We start from the raw sequence: 16,962 nt of genomic DNA, 5'->3' as shown, positions 1-16,962 counted from the left end.
TTTACCATCTTCTAATATTTTAAATATTGGGATTTCAATTGACCAGAGCTGCCAACCTGCGCCAAGTGAGGGAAAGGCACCAGCACGCCACCTGGCGGTGATATTTACACGGGGACTTACATATTCAAAGTAAAAGACGTTGCGAGTGCTTTTCATTTGCTCATTAAATACACTTTTAATGTTTATTAACCTCTCAGAAAATCGTTTTACATTATTCGTATAATTGTCACTTATGTGTAGCAGCAACTTTAAACTTAAAGCATTGAGTCTGCCTATAATTATTGCTTTGTTTGTTTGAATTCGTTTGTTAGCTTACGTTTCACATGTTAGATTCGCCCTCTTTTTCGCCTTCCTTCGAGTGGGTGGTGTAAATTATTGACACTACTAAAACGCATTACTCATAATTGTTCGCATTGCTAGGATTAAAATAGACCGACGCTCGTAAGGTTGCTATCGTATAGTTAAGTTGGTTGTATGTATACCCGCCCTAATGCTTAGCTCCTAGGGTACACGTACTCATAATAAATATTGCGGTTTCTAATAATATTCAATACTCGGGGAGCTCAATAAATACTTGAGGTTAATATTGCGCACTCAATTGACATAAATGATATAAACCCAACCCAATACGTTTTCATGTACGTGATTCGTTGCAGCAGCAATTTGCCAGGAGACTGTATTGGTTTTCACACTTGTCCAACATGAATTCGGGTTTCTAACTACTGGTACCCATCAGCAAGAAATGAGTGGTTGAGTTTCGTTCACAACTATGCACAGATTGGAGCTTTAACTAGGCTTTAACTACCACTAGCTCGCTAGCTTGCCAAAATTAACAAATTGCATATCTAAAAGTTCAACTAGGAAGAGATTAGCTTATAGGTGTTCTTATTGTAGAATTTTCGACGAGGTACAAAGTTGTACGTACGAGTATTTGAAAATAAGATGTGTTGTCGTAAGCACAATGAGGTACATGTGTATCAACATCATTCAAATCATCATTACAATTACTCAATTACTCAATATCGTTATCAATTACTCGTTACCCATTACGCAGCCGTATTGCAACTGTATATCCAAGAGATTAGCGTGAATCCGAAGACTTGGTTCCGAACCATCCTGCCATCCTATCTTCCTGTCATCCTGCCATCCTGTCGTTCATCACGTCTCGTCCCAGTAATAATATAACCTTAATGCTTAATACCACAGTCGAAGTAAGTACTATATGTAAATACACACATACAGTTCATATATGTATGGCCTATACCTACACCTAGATATACATATGTATATTGTTACTACATCATCTTCGCTCTCTTATACACGGTATATTCAAGTAGCGTTCGTCCCCGCCCCACTGCATCCATGGATCTCTGTCTGGTCTCATCCGGGGACTTGGACGCGCCGCCTCCGCCAGGCGATGGGCGCGATGAGGGCGCGGATCAAGTGCGTCCGAGCCCGCCGCCTGGCCAGGATTATCCAGGGCAAGGGCAGCAGCACCAGCGGCAGCAGCCAATAAGCGGGTCATAGCTCCACGTGACCCAGAGCCTGTTCCGTGGCATTGGCGGCCGTGTGGCAGGTCTGCGTCGACATCCACTCGAAGTCCTTAATCGTGGCCTAAGAAAAAATAAATATGATTACCATAAACACTTGCTCAACGATCGCCGCCAGAAGGGACGATCTTCACCAGGACACAGCCTTCAGCTCTGCTGTATACCACCCACCTTGTGCATGGAGTAAACAGCCACGACGACCAGCACGTGCATTATGTTGTGGGAGTTCAGATAGAAGTCCACCACTCCGGGGAACCACTTCTCGGGGATTCGCATCGCTCCGATGGCACCGCCCAGTATGGAGACGCCGTCCTGGAACAGAGGGTTAATCAGCAAATTAGCGAACCGGATTCGTAAGCGGATTGGTGTCTTGTGTCCGCTAGGAAAAGTGCAAAGCGGCTCTGTCCATTTACTCGAATGTACATATGTATGAAAATGTGACTTACAACTTCAACCTATGCGCACCGAGAGAGGCCAGCCAAAAACGTACAGTTATAGAAAATAGCAGTTAGTCAATTGGAAAGCCTGGACATACGCACCTGCAGGTAGACATGGGAAAGGGCCATGTGACTGCCGCCGACCATTCCACGGATGCGCAGGAAGGTCAGGATGGAGCGCATGCCGAACGGCAGGGCGAAACACAAGCGACGCTGCCAGGGTGAACTGGCAGTTAGAGCCTGTCGGGGATTAAGGATCGTTCAGAGAGGATCGTCCGCATCAACTGCATGTGGCACTCACCTTGTAGAGGCCCCACAGCGAGAGCACACAGTAGGAAATAATGATGAGCCACTTGAGCACGGGGGGGAAGCACAGAGTGGTGGCTGTGACCAGGGGCAGGGCACCTGGAAATAGAAACCGGAGAGCGGAAGAGATTGTTAGCACACGAAGTCTGCCCGCCGATAAGACGGTCCAGTCGGAAAACAAAGCTCGATCGCGATGGAACGCTTCCCAGCTTCCGCTTGCCTAATCTTTGTCACCTTGGCCGTCGGTTCAGCGGCCATCCAGGGTGGTGTCTTCAAGGAGCTAACAACACCCCTGGGCCAGCAGATCATGCGGATCGCCAAGTCGGCGGAGATGCGCTCCTTTATGGACACCTCTTTGCGTCCCTGCGACGATTTCTACGGCTATGCCTGCGGGAATTATGCGGCTATAAATGCGGCAACCTCGAAGAAAGACACCAGTATCCGCCAGCTTATGTTTGCCAACTATCTGCGTCGGGTGAGGCAGGTGCTCGACGAGCCCCGGATAAGTACAGATCGGCCGATGGAGGTGCGCGTCAAGTATTTCTACGAATCCTGCCTGGACACAGCGGCTTTGAGGACGAAACAGCGATCCCATCTACTCAGTGTTCTAAGGGAGTTTGGTGGAATGCCGGCGGTGGAGGGCAAGTCCTGGGACTACGTCGGTTTTGACGCCCTCGAGATGATGGCTCAGTTGCTCCGCCGCTACGGAAAGTTGACTCTACTGGGTGTCTATGTGGTTCCGGATCACTCCAACTCCCAAATTAAACGCCTTCAGTTGGGCCAACGGCTCGATCTCTTTGAGAGCGATGAGTTGGTTAATCTCTCAAAGAAGTTGGCGCTTAAGATGCGTCTGCGGAACCTCCTGGGTCTGTCGGAGGAGCGAGCTGGAAAGACTGCTGAGGAGATAATCGAACTGGAGTCAGAGCTGTCGCGAAGTGCTTTCGACCATAGAATGCACCGCGACCCGCGACTGATACGCCGTCTGACCACACTGTCCGACATGAGCGATGCTTACGGACCGATTCTTAACGTGACTCGTTTTGTGACCTCCTGGTTGGGTTCCGAATACAATCTTCCGGTTTTCGAGTTGGTGCCCAGCTACCTTTTCCAGGTGAAGAAGATCCTGCTGAGCACTCCCAACCATGTGTTGGCCAACTATATGCTGTCCAGTCTGTTGACCGACTTCGAGATCACGGCGAATGAGGAGCAGCAGAAAGTGATCTGTCACGAGCGGATCACCGAGCTGTTTCCCGATGTGGTGGACCATATGGTGTACCACTTACTGGAGCAGCAAAGTCCTCACATAGCCAACGAGATGAGGAATCTGTGGATGGAGCTGAAGAACTCCTTCCAGGAAATGCTCAGCTCTCCGGACATTGAATGGCTGGAGGAGTGTACACGTGAGGAATTACTGGAAAAACTCAAGGGTATGTCCTTCGAAATAGCCGGCGGCCAGGCGGTCAACTTTGAGGAGCTATACGGCAATCTGGTGGTCAGCTCCGCCGATTACTACGGCAATGTGCAACGCCTGCTGGAGGTGAAGGCCAGCAATCTCCGTGCGGATCTAATGCGGGAGTCCAGCAGCGTAACTTACTACTACGGCGCAACCGAGACTCCAATCTACGAGACAGAAACCAATCGTGTAGTGCTGCCGGTCAGCTATATGCAGCATCGCTATCTCTGGGACGATATTTATCCGGCTGCTCTTAAGTACGGCACCTTAGGTTTCACGCTGGCTCACGAGATGGCCCACGGATTCGATGATCTGAACCGGCTCTACGACAGCAAGGGAAACCTCAACGACAACTGGAGCGCCCTGACCAAGGTGGGTTTCGAGCTGATCAAGAATTGCCTGGCGGACCAGTTCAGTGGTATGTGGTACGGCAACTTGAGATTGCGTAGATTGGAGTCGCAAGCTGAGAGTATAGCGGACAATGTGGGCATTCGCATTGCGCAGTCGGCGTACCGGAAATGGTTGGATCAAGTAACGCTGGAGGAAACGGAAAGCCTGCCGCACATGACGCACTCGCCGGATCAGCTCTTCTTCCTCAGCGCAGCTCAGTTCATGTGCTCGGATATCTATCCAGAAAGACGAGCGAACTTCGTCCGACATAATCTCCATCCGCCATATGAGGCCAGAGTATTCGCCATGATGATCAACAGTCCAGCCTTCGCCGAGGCATTCCAGTGCAGCAACTCGACCAAGATGAATCCCCCAAACAAGTGCCTGATGTATTGAGATTTCCCCACGTCTAGCTGATTACGCGTATATGTATATATGTACTGAATTAAATAGTTCCGCTTCCCAGGCATTGGGTCACTAACTCATTATCATTGCCCGTGTACTCACCAAAGCTCTGGCTCACCCAGATCCCGACCATGTCCAGCTTGAGCAGCGTGTAGTAGACATTCTCGCCCTTCTCGATGTTCATGAACAGGTGGTAGACGAAGCTGCCGCACCAGGGAGCCACCGATCCGAAGACGTGGCAGAAGGACAGGAACTTGTAGCCACTGTCCCAGGGCATCAGTCCGGGCACGATGGCCAGGATGTAGAAGATGGGTATGGCTGAAATGGTAAGATGAGCGAGGGTAAAACTTCAAGAACCATTCAATACATGGTACCTAGTACCTAACCAACTGAAAGATAGATATGAGGTCACCTTTTTCTAGTTACACACAACAGGTATGTTCGGAGGTAGTAGAGCTTAATATTTTAAATTGGTCTGTGGATTCAGCTCTCTGCGTTAAACCTCCAACATAAGCCTGACTGGATTGAAGCGAATTAGTCTGGAGCACGAAAATATATAAGAGTGCAGTAGAGATTTTATAAGAGCCGGGAGATAACATGTTGACCTACCCCAGCACCCTGGACATTGTATAAACAAAATCCGCTGATAAGGTGGCCGCCAACGATCGGGAGCAATTGAAAATTAGTTGAGTTTAATTAGGCGCGTGATGATGACATGTCGGTTGTTGTGGCTGTGCCTTGTGGTGGCAATAGTTTCAGCTATGGCCAAGCCATCGGATGGGGATGACCCCTTTGCCGACGACTTGACATCGGATTACGCGAAGAAAATCATCGTGCAAGCAAAAGTGGCCGAAATCAAGACCATGATGAAGCCGGAGGTATCGCCGTGCGACGACTTCTACACCCATGCCTGTGGAAACTGGCATCGCCACAATCCCGCCCAGCTTTTCGGCAACCTCATGACCGACAACTTGCAGTTATTATCCAAGGGATTCGATCGACGTCTCCAGCGGCTGCTGCGTTCCGATGACCTGCAAGCCGAGCTGGAAAAGAAGATGCAGCGTTTCTACATGTCCTGCAACCTGGTTCACCGCGATGATGTCCACTACAAGCTGGCCCTGGAGAACGTCATCGGGGAGTACGGAGTACTCCCGGCCTTGGTTGGGCCCCAGTGGAACTCCTCCGACTTCAGCTGGTGGCGATTGGTGGCCCAGATACAGCAGAAGTACGGAAAACAGATCATCCTAGGCCTGGAGATCATGCACGATATCCGGAACACATCGATGAACCGCGTCTACATAAGTCAGCCAGATTTTAAGACGCCTAACACACGCCTCACAAATCTTTTGGAGGAAGTCCGCATATCCATGGATCTGCAGCAATACTTCGGGCTGAGTCCCAGCGTTGCAAAACACACAGCTGAGCAGATCCATGAGTTGGAGACAACTTTCTCGACCGGCGGCTCGGGTGCAGCGACTCTGCAGGAATCACTCTCTCTCTATACAGTGGCCGATCTTCAAGAGAAGTACAGCGACCATCTGAACTTCACCGAATTCCTGGCTCTGATCCTTGGTGAGGAAAACATTCCCGAGTCGTTGTACATCTATGATGAAAAGTATCTCGATAATGCACTTCTGGTCATGCGAAGCACACCGCTGGCCACACAGGCTAACTATGTTATGTGGAAGCTGCTCGAGGACTTTCTGGTGGACGCCAAACCCAACGACATGGTTAAGTGGTGCACTGAATCGACCAAGAAGTACTTCGGAAAGCTCGCCGAGCACGCAGTGTACAAGCGTTATCGCAGGCAGGATGTGGAATCGGAAGTTCACAAGATTTGGAATCAGATCAAAGGCATCTTCAGGCAGCGGCTGTTGGGCGACAAACTTGACTGGATATCCAATGCCACCAGGACACTGGCCATTGGTAAGCTGGAACGTATGCAGATGAACATCAACTCCCACGACGATGAGGACTTCGAGAATCTGTATGGAGAGGTGTCCATTGATCGCCTCAATTACGTTCCGAATGTCCAGCAGCTGCTCATTGCCAAGGGCAAAAATACTGTGGCGAGAATTAATCAGCCGGCAAACTCCGTAGATGCCACAGATCTGCTCGGATTTACTCCCGCCTACAACATTCTGGAGAACAACATCTCGATCCCGGTGGCCCTGCTGCAGCCACGATATTTCTGGGGTGACCAGTATCCGGAGGCGTTGAAGTACTCCACTCTGGGCTACCTCCTCGCCCACGAGATGCTACATGGCTTCGACGATGACGGACGGCAGTACGATGCTTCTGGCAACCTGGCACCTTGGTGGGACTCGAAATCCCGTTACGAGTTCGAGGAACGCCGCAAGTGCTTTCAGGCTCAGTATCACCAGTACAAGTACGGCGGATCGAAGCTCCCGGAGAGGAAGGATCAGTCGGAGAACATAGCGGACAGTGGTGGCGTTAAGTTGGCCTACGCCGCCTACGAGCAGTGGCTGGGTCAGCAATCCGAGGAGGTGCTTCAGCGGGAAACCATGGAGGGTCTGCCCTTCAACAGTCGCCAGCTTTTCTTCCTGGGATATGCCCAATTGATGTGCGACGACGTCCAGTTCCTCTTCCAGCCCTCGGTGACTCGTTCGGATAATCATGCACCCAGTAAATACCGAGTGATCGGACCGCTGTCCAATTTCCAGGAGTTCCCCTGGGTCTTCAACTGCTCTCAATCGGCGCCCATGGATCCGGAGTACAAGTGCGCCATCTACTGATAAAGCCCTCTACAATTCATTCATTTTTTATTTAACTGAGCTCAAAATTCCTATTACTTGCGGAATAAAAAATAAACAAACAAATATAAGAGCATTTTTCAGTTTGCAAAAATACAATTCTGACATATGTATATAATGCAAGTGCTGAATGTAACTTTATCAATGAGAGTGCGTAAAAATATATAGACGGTCATGGCTATATAGACGCTCTGATAATCGCTGTTGACAATATATGTGAATTTAAGACCCTTGAGAAGTAAAAACTTATTAAGAAATACCCTTCACTGTTAGTTAGACCCATAATTAAAGCCAATGTCCCAATAGCTAAGTGTAAGTATTTATTATGGGTAGAGTTAAGTTCAAAGTACTTTGGTTGATCTCCTAACTAGTCTAGGTTTACGGTGAAGAGCTGACACTTCTGGGAAGAGGTCATCCTGCTTGCACTGCCGCAGTTAAAGTCCCGTCCAAAGGCTTTAAAGTTCGATAGAGCTCCCAGGACGCGGAGGGCATTGGGAGTGCCCAGAAACAGGGATTGCTTGTCCCGGAACTGCTCATTGGCATCATTGCACCACAATTGGGCGAAGCTGAGAAAGAACAGCCGCCGGGAGCCAAGGTTAAGTTGTGGCAGCGATTCCGAGCCCAAGAAAGATGGGTCCAGCTCCGCCAGAAGCCTTCGGTAGGCGTGGTAGGCCACCTGTATGGCCAGATTGTCGGCTATGTTCTCCGCCTGCAGATCGCTCTCCGGCAAGTAGTGTCCATTGAGCCGCAGTCTACCGTACTGCTCCTTGAAGCAGGACTTCCTTTTGGAGTACTCAGCAAACGATTTGGCATCCCACTTGGATGCATCTTCCAGGCTGTGTGCCAATTGCTGGGCCAGCAATGTGCCCAGACTGCCATACCGCAGTGCTTTTGGATAGTAGCGGGACCACAGGAAGTTCGGTTGGAGCAGTGCCACTGGTAGCAGGACTCTTTTTCCCACAGGATCATAGGTGACCGATGTCTGAGCCTTTACCTGGACCCTCAAACTCTGGTGGTGAAGTATGGTCCTCAGATTGTGAAGATAATCCCTGGGTTTCAGCTGCAGTTCCTCATATCGCTGGGTAAAGTTCACTTCGGCATATCCATTGATCACCAGACTGGTGGTATACAACTGCTCCAGCAGTTTTTCTCTGGTCTCTGGAACCAACCAATCCGCAGAAGAGTTTTGCAATGCACCTCTAAAGCTGCGCTGTACCTGCTGCCAGACTGCATCTATATCCTTCAGGGTGCCTTCATCTCCATACTGCTTGAATACCATGTTGTCCAGGAGCTCGGCGAAGAGATGCCTGACCCGGCTGACACACTGCTCCACAACGGATTCCGCTCGCTCGTAGTAGAAGTGCTTTAGAAGCTCATTGAAGACGTAGTTGGCCAGTACATAAGGTGGTGTCACCGCCACCAGGTCATCTAATTTACTTAGATAACCAGGCACATGCTCGTAGAGCGACTCGTTGGCTGACAACTCCCGGCCAAGGACAGTTTCCACGTACTGGGTGAGATTAGCGCCATCAACGTAGTCTGTGTCATTTGGAATGTGCAATTTGGACATCACTCCAACTCGACGATCCACCATAATGGCGGCTAGCTGATGCTCAAACTGTGTGATTTCCCTTGCCGTTGTTACGGCCAATTTGGGATCCACACCCAAGTGACGTTCCAGGTGCCTGGCTATGTCATCAGCCACGGCCTTCCTGTTGGGCTCCGGAAGAATCTGCTTGGGCTGTCCCACGTATATGCGATCCGCCGACTGCTGGAAGAGCAAAAGGATATCCAAGCCGTACTGCCGCTTTATTCGCGCCACCGTGTCCTGCCAATCGAACTCCTCGGCTGGCCACTCCTGACCCGGCAGACTCAGGACGGGCATACGTCCGAATTCCGCCACAATTTCCTGTAGTTGAACTCGGTAGAGATCCTCCGACGTCTGCCGATACAGCAGGCAACTAGCATAGAACTCCTTCAGTCGTAGCACGGCCACCTCATCCACTTCCTCGTTCGCCGGCTGCTCCATCAGCCTCTGCTGCTTGTGGCGATAGGCCTTGACCAGCAGCTGCTCGAAGTTCGTCTCCCGCGGATAGGCATCGTTGGCCGGATTGATCTGGGGCCAATTTCCGCAGCTGTAGTCGTAGAAGTTGTCGCAGGCATCCGCTTCCTGCTGCATATAGCTGCGCATCTCGGCGGACTTGGACAGACGCATCAGTCGCTGGACGTAGACGCTGTCGTTGCTCTGCGAGATCAGCTGCTCCCGCGCCTGGATGCGCAGGTCAATGGCCGGCTGACCAGTTAGCAGGTGACCTCGACCACTTCCCACCAGTTGGAGCAACAGTAGCTGCAGCAAGGCACTTGCGATACCAAAGTTCTCCATGGCGAACACTCCGAGAGCGACTGAACGGGCAGCTCGATGAGACGCACTTCCGCACCCACTCTCAGCGACTGCGACTGAGATTAAGCTGCACTGAGAGAAATCTAAACTCACTCACTAGCCCGATTTGTATCATTTATCATGTATCTTTACTTATTTTGATCACCATTCCAATATGTTTATATGATATGCTGTATATTTTTAGGGTTAAGCTGCCTTGCCATTAGGTTAATTTGCCATATAATAATAAATGTTTGAAATTATTTTCAGTGCTCCACGGGTTGGAAGCGCGGTTCCAGCTCTACCTTATCACCCGCTCGGTCGTGGATCCCTTGCTCCTATCCCAAGTTGGAGGGGAGTGCGTGATTAGAATACAGTTCACGTCATAGTGTTATAACTGGGTGGAATGCTAAGGGCACTTAATACCGTCAGAAACTAGTATTGGCGGTTAATTGCTTTGCTTTGCATTTGATTACGTTACCATTATATACTATAGAATGCAGTGCATTGCATTAAAAAGCTAAGTAAACATTTAGCATGAACTTCTAAGAGGTCTTTCCATGTTTAAAGATCTATGCTAAGCTTCAAATATTTAGTTACCACCACTAAACTGAAAAAAGAGAGAAAGCGATAAGCTTAGAATCGCCATTTCTTTATTCGGCTAAAGATTACCCACATAGTTTATTCAAGTAGTTCATTTCAAAAGAAGCACAAGACGATGAAATTGCTCTCCATTTTGATTGCTGGCCACGTTTTAAGTGCGTTGGTCCTAGCGGCGCCCACAGACGAGGATGCTCTCTACCAGGACACTCCCTACATCAAGAAGCTACTGCGTCAAGCCAAAGCTGCTGAGATCGAGAGCTTTTTGGACCAGAAGACGGATTCGTGCAAGGATTTCTACACATTCTCCTGTGGCAACTACAAACGCATCAACTCGGCTTTGAGCTCGCAGATGGACAGCACCGGATTATTCGAGACTTTGACCAAAGGTCTCAACCGAAAGATACTGAAGATACTCAGCACACCCCACGATGCACACGACACTCCGGATTACATTCAGGTGAAGCACTTCTACGAGTCCTGCCTCCGGATTACGGAGCTCAACTACAACGAAAGTAGAGAACTCTCCGAAAATGCTGCCAGAGCTCTGTTTGCCCTACACCAAGAAGTTCTTCGCCAAGAACCTGGACAATATGATTTACCGACGATACGAAAACGACAAGTCCTTTAAAGAAATTGACAACATGTGGCATCAATTGAAGTCCACTTTTAGGGAGGCCTTGCTATCCAGTCCGAAACTAAACTGGATCGAGCGATCCACTCGAAATCTTACCATCGCTAAGTTGGAGGCTATGAGACTGGAGCTCAACAACTACTCTAAGGAAAACTTTACCGAGGACTTTGCGGGCCTCAATTTTCAAACCGCAGACAATGTGGAAAATCTGCGTCAGTTTCTGGAGCTGCGTGCAAAGCAAATGCGGCAACTGCTTCACCAGCCGCCGAAATCACTTGAATTTGTCAAATTGTTAAGCTTCAGCCCGGCCAACAACCTGATAGAGAACACCATCAAGATTCCGGTTGCCCTGCTACAGCCCTTCTACATTTGGTCCGATGTCTACCCCAATGCGGTTAAGTTCGGAACCCTGGCCTTCCTAATTGGATACCTAATTAATACACGGATTCGACGACAGCGGACGGAAGCTTGATGACAAGGGAATTCCGACGGATTGGTGAGATGAGAAGTCCAGCAGCAACTTCCTGAAACGAAGGGAATGCTTCACCAGGCAGTACGGCCGGTATGTGTACGATGGAATCCAGCTGAAGGAGTCAACCGAGCAGGCGGAGAACATTGCGGACAATGGGGGAACAAGGCTGGCCTACGCAGCCTATCGGAAATGGTTCGAGTCCCAAATGACAAATAGCTCGAGTGTCAATCAGGTCCTGGCCAAGGAGACCCTGCCTAACCTGCGATACTCCGCTAACCAGCTGTTCTTCATCAGTTTTGCGCAGACCATGCAGGTATCAACCGACAATCACACACCAGACAAGTTCCGTGTTATTGGAACCTTATCCAACCTCAAGGAGTTCTCGAAAGAGTTCAACTGTCCAGCGGGATCTGCCATGAAACCCTGTGAGAAATGCATGCTTTACTAGGGAATGTAAAAGTAAAAGCTATTCAATTCACTTCAATTGCACTTCAATTTTATTTGTTGTTAACTATTTGCTTTGTGAAGGATGTGCACTTGAGTAATGGTTATCTTATCTTATCCCCTACCCTAACTTTCATTCATATATTGATATTGTACAAATAAAATTTAAATGCGCCTATATACAATGTCATTTTAACTAGATAAGAAAAGTCATATTTATGTCAAAAATAGCATGTAAGCAAAATGTGAAGAATCTGCTTTCGTCACAAATCGAAAACGTGCTCGCTGAGGTTTATATTGTTTGAGTTTTATAATAATATACACATCAACTGGACGTCATGGCAGAGTAATCAACTATGTACCTTGACATCAATTGAATCATTCACGTGAGTAGAACAATATGCAAAAGTCTTAGATATACGTTAACACCTAATTGAACGTAATTTTTAAAAATTATTGACTTATTTCTGAGGTCATTTTCCGCCGTTCTAATGAGTTAGTCAATAGGAAACAGAATCACAGATCCAAATGTGATTATATAAAAATGGAAGATTTTTGCCTTATCTACAGAAAAAGTTTGTAGGCAGTGTAGCTCTAACATAACAGCTATGGTGTATGATAATGCTTCCGAGAAACAATTATCTGATACAAATTGGCAAGCTACTCGCAATCAGCAGTGAGCAATAGAGCATCAGAGTTTGAGCTCAGCACTGTGTCAGAGAGCACCCGATAACCCCAGGGTCGCCTTTTGTTTCCAGTGAACAGAGGAGCGGCTTGGCTTTAATGGGGATGGCGATTAACTCATCAGATCAACTGATGCACGCCAGTCGATCATGGAAATTAAGGCGAAGCACAACGCGATGCTGTTGCTCTGCATTTGCATAGCTGGCCACTTTCTAAATGCGCAGGTCACAGCTGCCCCCACCAGCGATGAGGATCTCAAACAGGACGGACCCTACATTACGGAATTACTGCGTCAGGCGAAGACTGCTGAGATCGAGAGCTTTATGGACCAGAAGACAGATCCGTGCAACGATTTCTACGATTTCTCCTGTGGCAACTACAATCGCATCAACTCGGCTTCGAGCATGCAGGTGGTTTCTACCGGATCATTCGAGACTTTGACCAATGGTCTCAACCGAAAGATACTGAAGATGCTCAGCTCACCCCACGATGCACACGACACTCCGGAGGACATTCAGGTGAAGCATTTCTACGAGTCCTGCCTCCGGATTAATGAGCTTAACTCGACCTACAGCGAAAAGCTGAAGCGGCTCATTGCTGAATTCGGTACGATGCCGATGCTCGAGGGATCATCCTGGCAGGAGGACGACTTCGACTGGCTGGGGACTAGTGCTCGCATGTCCTACCGATACGGCGTCACTCCCATTTTAGCCAGCGATGTAAGTAAGGACTTCGGCAGCAACACCCGAAACCGAATATACTTGAGGCAGCAAAACTTCCCGCTGGAGTCACGGTCCATGTACGTCGATGAAGCAACGGCAGTGTATCGTCAGAAATATGGTGTTAATATCCAGCGCACCTTGCAGCGTTTTCTGGGTGTGACGATGGAATTGGCCAAAAAAACGGCAAAGGAACTGCTTGACTTTGAGGTGGACTTGGCCCATGGAATTGTGGACGAAAGCGAAGGAATAGAACTGACTGAATTGGCTCAGTTAGTCACAGTGGACGACATGCAAAAGAGGTACTCTCCCACCTTGGACATCGAGCGATTTCTGTTTGTGGCCATGGGAGAGCGCATTTCCGACCAGATTTACGAATTCAACTCGCGTTATCAGCAAAATTTGGTCGAAGTTATCAAGCGTACGCCCAAGCGCACTGTAGCCAACTATATATTCTTTTGCCTTGTCATGGAATTTGTTGAGTCATTCCCCGAGAAGCCGGAGAAGCAGAAGAAGGCCTGTGTGGAACTTACCAAGAAGTACTTCGCCAAGAGTATGGACAACATGTTCTACCGTCGCTACAACAACGAGAAATCCACAAGAGAAATCGAAAGCATTTGGCGTCAGCTAAAGTCTACCTTTGACGAGACCCTCCGTTTCAGTTCCGCTTTGGATTGGATTGAGCCACCCACCCGAAATCTTGCTATTGCGAAGCTACAGGCAATGACACTGGAGATCAACAGCTACTCCGACGTTAACTTCACCGAAGAGTTTGAGGAACTCAATCTGCAAAGTGACGATTTCGTGGAGAATGTGCGATATACAAGCATACTCAGTGCCAAACAGAACCGGGAGTTGCTCCACAAGCCAGGCCAGCCGTTGGAGGCGGGCGCCCAACTCAGTTACACCCCGGCCAACATCCTGATAGAGAACACCATCAAGATTCCGGTTGCCCTGCTGCAGCCCTTCTACATTTGGTCCGATGTCTACCCCAATGCGGTTATGTTCGGAACCCTGGCCTCCCTAATTGGACACGAGTTAATCCACGGATTCGACGACAGCGGACGAAGGTTTGATGATAAGGGAAACTCGACGGATTGGTGGGATGAGAAGTCCAGCAGCAACTTCCTGAAACGAAGGGAATGCTTCACCAAGCAGTACGGCCGGTATGTGTACGATGGAATCCAGCTGAAGGAGTCAACCGCGCAGTCGGAGAACATTGCGGACAATGGAGGAACAAGGCTGGCCTACGCAGCCTACCGGAAATGGTTCGAGTCCCAAATGACAAATAGCTCGAGTGTCAATCAGGTCCTGGCCAAGGAGACCCTGCCCAACCTGCGATACTCCGCCAACCAGCTGTTCTTCATCAGCTTTGCGCAGGTCTGGTGCAACGATGCACATCCCAATGTAAAGGCCCTGCAAGTATCAACCGACCAGCACATGCCAGGAAAGTTCCGCGTTATTGGATCCTTATCGAACTTCGAGGAGTTCTCCAAAGAGTTCAACTGCCCAGCCGGATCCGCCATGAATCCTAAGGAGAAATGCATACTGTACTAGTTAAATGGTTCCGAAATGACATTCTTTAACTTGATCAATATTTTCGTAAGGAATAAAACAAATTAAATATTTAGTGTCACTGATTTTGTATCCCATTTAGATTCACTATGCTTTCAACAGTAAAAATAACTTAATTTTATATAATAGCTTAGAGTAACGCAAAGAAATTTTGTTGACTTGGTCAAGACATAAATAATTTAAAGTATAAAATCTAATTTTACTTATAACTTCTAAAAGCGATTAAAAATACCCTGCTGTCTTTACTTGGCCACTTTCTTGTGCATGCCCAGGCCAACCAAACCTCAGACAAGGTTCATTACAAATTCCGACCTAATCTATTTACGTGCCTCCACTTGGCTTTGACCGTGATTGTTACGAGCAGTTAGACGCGGCGGATCGATAATTTGGCCAGTGGTGACAGGTGGGCGGGAAAGAAGGCGGAAGTGGAGGAGGAAGGTAGAGGGCAAACGAAACTCACCGTGTGTCAGTATGTTGATGGTCTCGTTGTGCCAGTAGAACAGGCTGAGAAGGCATCCCTTGAAGGTCTGCAGTGGTCTGTAACCCCGGAGCACGTAGGGATTGAACTGCAGATACGTGGGCATGTCCTGCCAGGGCAGCAGCTGGACCACATTCTCGTCGGATCCGGAACTGCTGGAGCTGCTGCCACTGCTGCTACTGCTGCTACTGGGCACAGTTGAGGCTGCAGCTGGTGGATGCTCCGCTGCGGGGACTACCGAGCCTGTGGCAGTTCCCGATCCCAGCAAGGCAGACGTTGGCGTGGTGGAAGCTTTGGGGGAAGACGTTGATGATGTGGCGGGCATATCCGGCTGAGTGGGTTCAGTCGATGCTGTTGCTGTTTCGGGAGCCTCCTTGCTTTTAACTCCGTTCAGGGAGTGACTCTCCACGGGAGCGCTTGGGATGCCTGGAGCTCCACACGCTTCCAGATGGCCATCAGTGGCGCGTGTAGGCGGCGTGGGTGGCGGAGTCAGCGACATGGTCTCCACGGTGCTGCCGAGACAGTCGCATCCAGTGGTTCCTCCTCCAACCCTGGCCGTTTTGGAGCTGCCTAGAAGCTGCTGATCGGGTTTCAGGTCAACTACGACTGCAGCGGCGGCGGCGGCAGCGGTGTCCATGCCGTGCTAATCCCTTCGATCGTTTACGAAATCGGTAGCGGTAACGGTAACGGTTACGGTTTCGGGTACACTTCCAGTTCTAGTTACGGTTCCAGTTCCGGTTCCGGTTGCGTGGCCGTTTCCGTTTCCGGTTCCCTAGCTGGCCAGCTGAAAGCGAAAGCCAACGTCATTAATTATGGATCGTCTATATGCGGCGGGCCAAGATGCGATGTGTTACGTATGTGTTGGCCAAAAAAAAGCACGTGCGAAAGCGAAAAGGAAAATGAAAACGAGACCAGGACAATGTCAACACACACACACACACACTCGCACAGCAGCCTCGTGACCCAAAAAGGCCTGCGCCATTTGTACTCCTCAGTGTGTGTGTGTGTAATTGAATATTCCATGCGAATCACGCGAGTTTCGGATTAGGCCACAAATACCAGCTCCCGGGCCCGGGAAAAAATCAATAAAAATACTCACTTCTGCCATGGGACGCGCACACGTTTTTGGTACCGAATCCTTCTCGCAAATGTAGAAGGATTGCTTTTTTTTTCAGGGGCTAGAATCCTGAACCGATGCTACGATGAGCAGGTTTCTCCACTCAGCTTGCAGATGTTACGTGGGCGGGGCATACTATATCGTCAATCAGTGTATTCAAGCCATTCGATCGGCTTCCGTGGGCGATTGGCGGACAAAATGAAGTATATTCCAGCTAGATGGACTCTTTCCCAGAGCGACAAAACGCGGGAAGCTGAGTTTGGGGAAGTAAATCCGCGCACACGACCGTTGGGACGGGCACGTCAGTATTTGACTGAGCGTGGGCACACGATAACGATACCGTTATTTTTCCTTGCGTATTGTTATGCAATTGAATGAATTGGAACCCGTATTTTTATTGGGCGCCAAAGCAGCGCAGGCGCAATCCCAAACACGAGGCAGCCAGCTGTTACTCGCGAAATTTTTCTTTGATTTTAAAGGAAAAATATACAACAATTAAAATGTTGACTTCTTTGTTTCTTAACGTTTGTGTTTTAGCATTCCG

At 49.0% G+C, this 16,962-nt stretch overlaps 6 protein-coding genes across 7 annotated transcripts; 4 read left to right on the top strand and 2 right to left on the bottom strand.

Annotated features, from left to right (window-relative positions):
* Positions 1–146: 146 nt before the first annotated feature.
* On the bottom strand, positions 147–16,768 carry LOC120454178 (progestin and adipoQ receptor family member 4). 2 transcript variants are annotated; one of them, XM_039639258.1, is made up of 8 exons: positions 16,401–16,767; positions 15,284–16,085; positions 4,644–4,859; positions 2,289–2,392; positions 2,090–2,227; positions 1,997–2,005; positions 1,722–1,862; positions 147–1,614 (listed from the first exon to the last, which is right to left on the bottom strand). In XM_039639258.1, the coding sequence occupies exons 2-8, from the start codon at positions 15,936–15,938 to the stop codon at positions 1,522–1,524; spliced, it is 1,356 nt and encodes a 451-aa protein (XP_039495192.1). In that variant the 5' UTR covers positions 15,939–16,085; positions 16,401–16,767; the 3' UTR covers positions 147–1,521. The 2 variants fall into 2 exon arrangements, with proteins under 2 accessions (XP_039495192.1, XP_039495193.1); XM_039639259.1 differs by lacking the exon at positions 1,997–2,005 and having other exon boundaries at positions 16,401–16,768.
* LOC120454176 (neprilysin-1) lies at positions 2,304–4,664 on the top strand. The gene has a single exon (XM_039639256.2). It carries the CDS (start codon positions 2,487–2,489, stop codon positions 4,530–4,532), a length of 2,046 nt encoding a protein of 681 aa, XP_039495190.1. The 5' UTR covers positions 2,304–2,486; the 3' UTR covers positions 4,533–4,664.
* LOC120454175 (membrane metallo-endopeptidase-like 1) lies at positions 5,226–7,605 on the top strand. Its single transcript, XM_039639255.2, has one exon. It carries the CDS (start codon positions 5,249–5,251, stop codon positions 7,295–7,297), a length of 2,049 nt encoding a protein of 682 aa, XP_039495189.1. The 5' UTR covers positions 5,226–5,248; the 3' UTR covers positions 7,298–7,605.
* LOC120454177 (neprilysin-4) lies at positions 7,623–9,739 on the bottom strand. Its single transcript, XM_039639257.2, has one exon. It carries the CDS (start codon positions 9,696–9,698, stop codon positions 7,683–7,685), a length of 2,016 nt encoding a protein of 671 aa, XP_039495191.1. The 5' UTR covers positions 9,699–9,739; the 3' UTR covers positions 7,623–7,682.
* On the top strand, positions 10,392–11,645 carry LOC120454179 (endothelin-converting enzyme homolog). Its single transcript, XM_039639260.1, has one exon. It carries the CDS (start codon positions 10,414–10,416, stop codon positions 10,924–10,926), a length of 513 nt encoding a protein of 170 aa, XP_039495194.1. The 5' UTR covers positions 10,392–10,413; the 3' UTR covers positions 10,927–11,645.
* Positions 12,657–14,884, top strand: LOC120454174 (neprilysin-4). Its single transcript, XM_039639253.2, has one exon. The coding sequence runs from the start codon at positions 12,679–12,681 to the stop codon at positions 14,803–14,805; it is 2,127 nt and encodes a 708-aa protein (XP_039495187.1). The 5' UTR covers positions 12,657–12,678; the 3' UTR covers positions 14,806–14,884.
* Positions 16,769–16,962: the final 194 nt, after the last annotated feature.

Source organism: Drosophila santomea, chromosome 3R (assembly GCF_016746245.2).
Source record: "Drosophila santomea strain STO CAGO 1482 chromosome 3R, Prin_Dsan_1.1, whole genome shotgun sequence".
NCBI classification, from domain to species: Eukaryota; Metazoa; Arthropoda; class Insecta; order Diptera; family Drosophilidae; genus Drosophila; species Drosophila santomea.
Note: the sequence above shows the minus strand (reverse complement) of the source record. Positions and strands in the feature narration are given on the sequence as shown.